The following is a 3,683-nucleotide window of genomic DNA, read 5'->3' on the forward strand; positions in this document are numbered from 1 at the left end:
TCTGTATCTAAATGCAAAAATGTTCATAATTGTTTGAATAAAACAGACTACTGGGGAAAAAATCTGATTATTCATCTTGTGACCATTTTTAACAAAAGCAACAATAATATAATAATTGTAATAATAATAACTAATATATATATATATAGCCCAGGTCAGTGGCCCTTGGCTTGGTATTGTTGGCAGAATTCGGCCCTCCGCGAAAACTAATTGAGGAACCCTACTTTAATTCATTCAAGTTACATATATTTTGTTCTATTTGTGTTTTTTAAGTTATTTATAATAAGAGAAGTTTACCGTTAAGTGCACTGATGTCAGACTCATTTTGAATAATAAAGTTTATTGTTAAATTGTTAAATACCCTGCTTCCATTACATAGGCCTATTTGTCACATCATTATAAGTGTTTGATCACCACATTTGAGTTATCATTGCAAAAAATGCATTTATGTATATATATTCTGTTTATGTATATACTGTATTCTATATACAGTACCAGTCAAAAGTTTGGACACACTTCCCATTCGTGTGTACACTGTATACTGTACTGTTATATAGCCTCACAAAGAATATCGGCCGATATATCGATCTTTTTTTACTCCCTAATATCGGTATCGGCCCCAAAAAACCCATATCGGTCGGGCTCAAGATTTTTGGACCATATTTAACAAATGGTTCATACAGAACTATTTTCAGCTTTATATTTGATATATATTAAATATATATTACAGTCATCTATAAATATTTTTATTTTTTCAGTTTTTTTTTTCATTGATATTCTTGAAGTGATAGAAACATACAAGTGAGCATACAGAGACCTTAAAATAAAAAATAATAATTAAAAAAAAAAAACAGACTTTTGTATGCACACAAGAAACTTTTTTGTGCCCTCCAGAAACATGTGCATGGGAATTATTTTGCATGCTTGCACAATTTCTAGTTTTATATAACCCATTTCCTTTGTGCATCACTGCCATCCTGCTATAAATAAAGCAAGAGCATGGATGCACATGAATTAATAGAGATCTACTTGCTCAAAATTTGGCTTTCCTTATAGTAGTACCTCTAATACCAAGGCCTAATGTCCAATTTAGCCTCTGCGGTGGCGGAAAAACCATGACACGAAATGGGCTGATGGCATAATATGGCTGTGTGCATTGTCCTATTTATCAAGTTCAAGAGTACATAAAAAAGACTGGTTTTGTAAAAAAGTGTTCAAAATGTGGCTTAGGGCAGTATGTCATATTTCAAGACCTTAGGTCTCTTTAACGCATATTCTGTGGTGGCCAAAAAACCACACCGCGAAATGGGCTGATGGCACAATAGGTGCCTTAGGTCTCTTTAACGCATATTCTGTGGTGGCCAAAAAACCACACCGCAAAATGGGCTGATGGCACAATAGGTGGCTCAGTATGCATTGTCCTATATGCTAAGTGTAATGGTTTCTCGTGCGCACATAAAAGTCTGTATATTTTTTTTTTTTGCATAGGTCCTTGAGGCCATGTAATATGGTGCTAAGAATATCGTATTACATAATATATTGTAATCTCTATGAGTTAAGTCTATTTATTATCAAAGCACTTATCAGTAATACAGTTAAAATGGGGAAAATGTGTGAACGATTGCATTGCAGGGCTACAGTGCTCCTAAGTAAAAATAGTTAGTCTGGAACCCTGCCTAAAAGTATGCAAACTTGTCACCCAAATGTTTGAACTACTCCTTTAAATGCATAGGAATTATACAAATTCTGTCCTAATAATTGATTGATTGCCAAAGAGATTTTGTAAAGATCAGCAACTTGACCTGTATTTGATCTTGGTGTGTCCTGGCAGGTCTCTGCTGGAGTACTGTTTAGACAAAGCACTCAGATCACCCTCTCCTTTGCCCCGTCCTCCTCTTGCGGGCTCAAACGTTGGCCTTGCTGCTGTGGTCATCTTCGGTTACCTGAAACGAATGCGTTGTAACCGTTTTTTATACAGTCTATGGTTGTAACACACACACACACACACACACACACAAATGCCTCATGTCTGATATAGCAAAGGTTTAGGGATGTTTCACCTGTTATGAAGATTTCACATGAATACATGACATGTTTCGATTACAGCTGTAATACTCAATTCTATTTAGATATAGAGTACTGTTGTTCATTTGTTTACAGCAAAAAGAGAGACTTTTATCTGTTTGGTTATTTAATGTCTTTGTTCATCTTCCTTTTGGCATTAGAAGGTTTACGTGAAAATTAAAAATAAAGTTTGTAATCCTCAATTTATCAATTGTGACAATGCATTTGATATGCTATTTTAAAAAGGATAGATGTAGATTATCCATTTTTTCTGTTACTAGTAAGTGTTAAATTCTTCATAAGTCGTCGAGTGATTTAAAAGTCAATTCCCTTTTAATTGTTTAGTCTAACAAATTCTCTAAAAACAAGGAAGGTGGGAATATTGTAATGAATGTGACAGAAAAGGTCTAATGACTTTTAATGTCTGTAATGTTGTCTGTTTGTATTGTTACGTTTTCAATAAAAACATGCTTGCTTTACGTTACTTGTTACATTATTTTAAACTCACCTGCAGCAGGACGATATGAACCCAACTCTATACTTCCAAACTTATCAACGAGACCACACGAATTCAAAGCACTAACACCGAAAAACTAAATAAATTAAGCTAGTTTTTGGCTAACGTTACCAGACTCGCATATACTGTCACGTGTGTGTGTGTGTGTGTGTGTGTGTGTGTGTGTGTGTGGGGGGGGGGGTTACGGGGGGGGGCCTCCCTGCTCTCCCTGCTCTCATCCATGCTAGGCTGCATGGAGGTTTACGGTGGCGGCAGCGGGACAAACGCGAAAGCAAATACGCCGCGGTCTACAAGAGACCTCTGACATGATAAAATGCAGTTTCAGTTATATTATCTAAATAACAGCGCCTTAATCAGCACAAGAATAAATATAATGTACAAAGTTGTGTAAATGCATAGAAAATGCAGAATCAAAGGCCAACGATTTGTATTTTTGTTGCGCAGACCAGTCTTGGACCTACACTACTAGTCGTAAAAACTTTTTTGCGATATATGGGCGTTTTTGCGAAATTGACGCGTTTCCATTAGGCGTATTTTCAATTCGCAATTTCAATTTGCGCAATTTAGCAGCTTGGATGCAAATGTTTCCCGTTACTGATGCCATTGTAAAAATGCGCTCTTCACAGGGAGTCATTATCAATTTATTCCATGTGAATAACAGGAATTCTACCAATATAAACAAAATATTCGTTGGTCATGTGATCTCATGAAGGATGTCGGCCCCCACGAGGCGACCCGCTGTATGTTTACATTAAAAAAAAAAAAAGAAACCACAAATGGTCAACATGGACTTTTTTTTGTCGTTTTTGTTTTTACCAAAAGTAGGAAAAACGTGCCCGCCTCTCCCGCCACTGCGGTAATTAATCAGTGCAAAGACTTTAAAATATTGTCCCAAGTTTTGTTGACTAAATTGGTCCTTAGAATTCCAAAACCAAGAGTACATTTGAACAGGCATTTAAAAAACTAATGAAAATGCAAAGCTATAATAACCTTACACACATCCCACTACTTTCAGTACATCAATAAGGAGGACAGACACACAAACTGAGGTTTTACTAGCTTTAATATTCCTGAAACGTCCTTGAAGAAAAAAAAAAAAAAA

The 3,683-nt window shown here is 35.8% G+C and overlaps 1 protein-coding gene across 1 annotated transcript in view; it reads right to left on the minus strand.

Moving 5' to 3' along the window:
- LOC107747811 (protein CWC15 homolog) overlaps positions 1–2,730 on the minus strand; it is an 8,418-nt gene extending 5,688 nt beyond the window's left edge. Inside the window, exons 1-2 of the mRNA XM_016562415.1 lie at positions 2,573–2,730; positions 1,803–1,943 (exon numbers count right to left, since the gene is read on the minus strand). Coding sequence (XP_016417901.1) covers positions 1,803–1,933 — 131 coding nt within the window. The 5' untranslated portion in view covers positions 1,934–1,943; positions 2,573–2,730. The remainder of the gene's footprint in view (positions 1–1,802; positions 1,944–2,572) is intronic.
- Between the last annotated feature and the right edge of the window lie 953 nt (positions 2,731–3,683).

This window comes from Sinocyclocheilus rhinocerous, unplaced genomic scaffold (assembly GCF_001515625.1).
Source record: "Sinocyclocheilus rhinocerous isolate Xijiao unplaced genomic scaffold, SAMN03320098_v1.1 scaffold1492, whole genome shotgun sequence".
NCBI classification, from domain to species: domain Eukaryota; kingdom Metazoa; phylum Chordata; class Actinopteri; order Cypriniformes; family Cyprinidae; genus Sinocyclocheilus; species Sinocyclocheilus rhinocerous.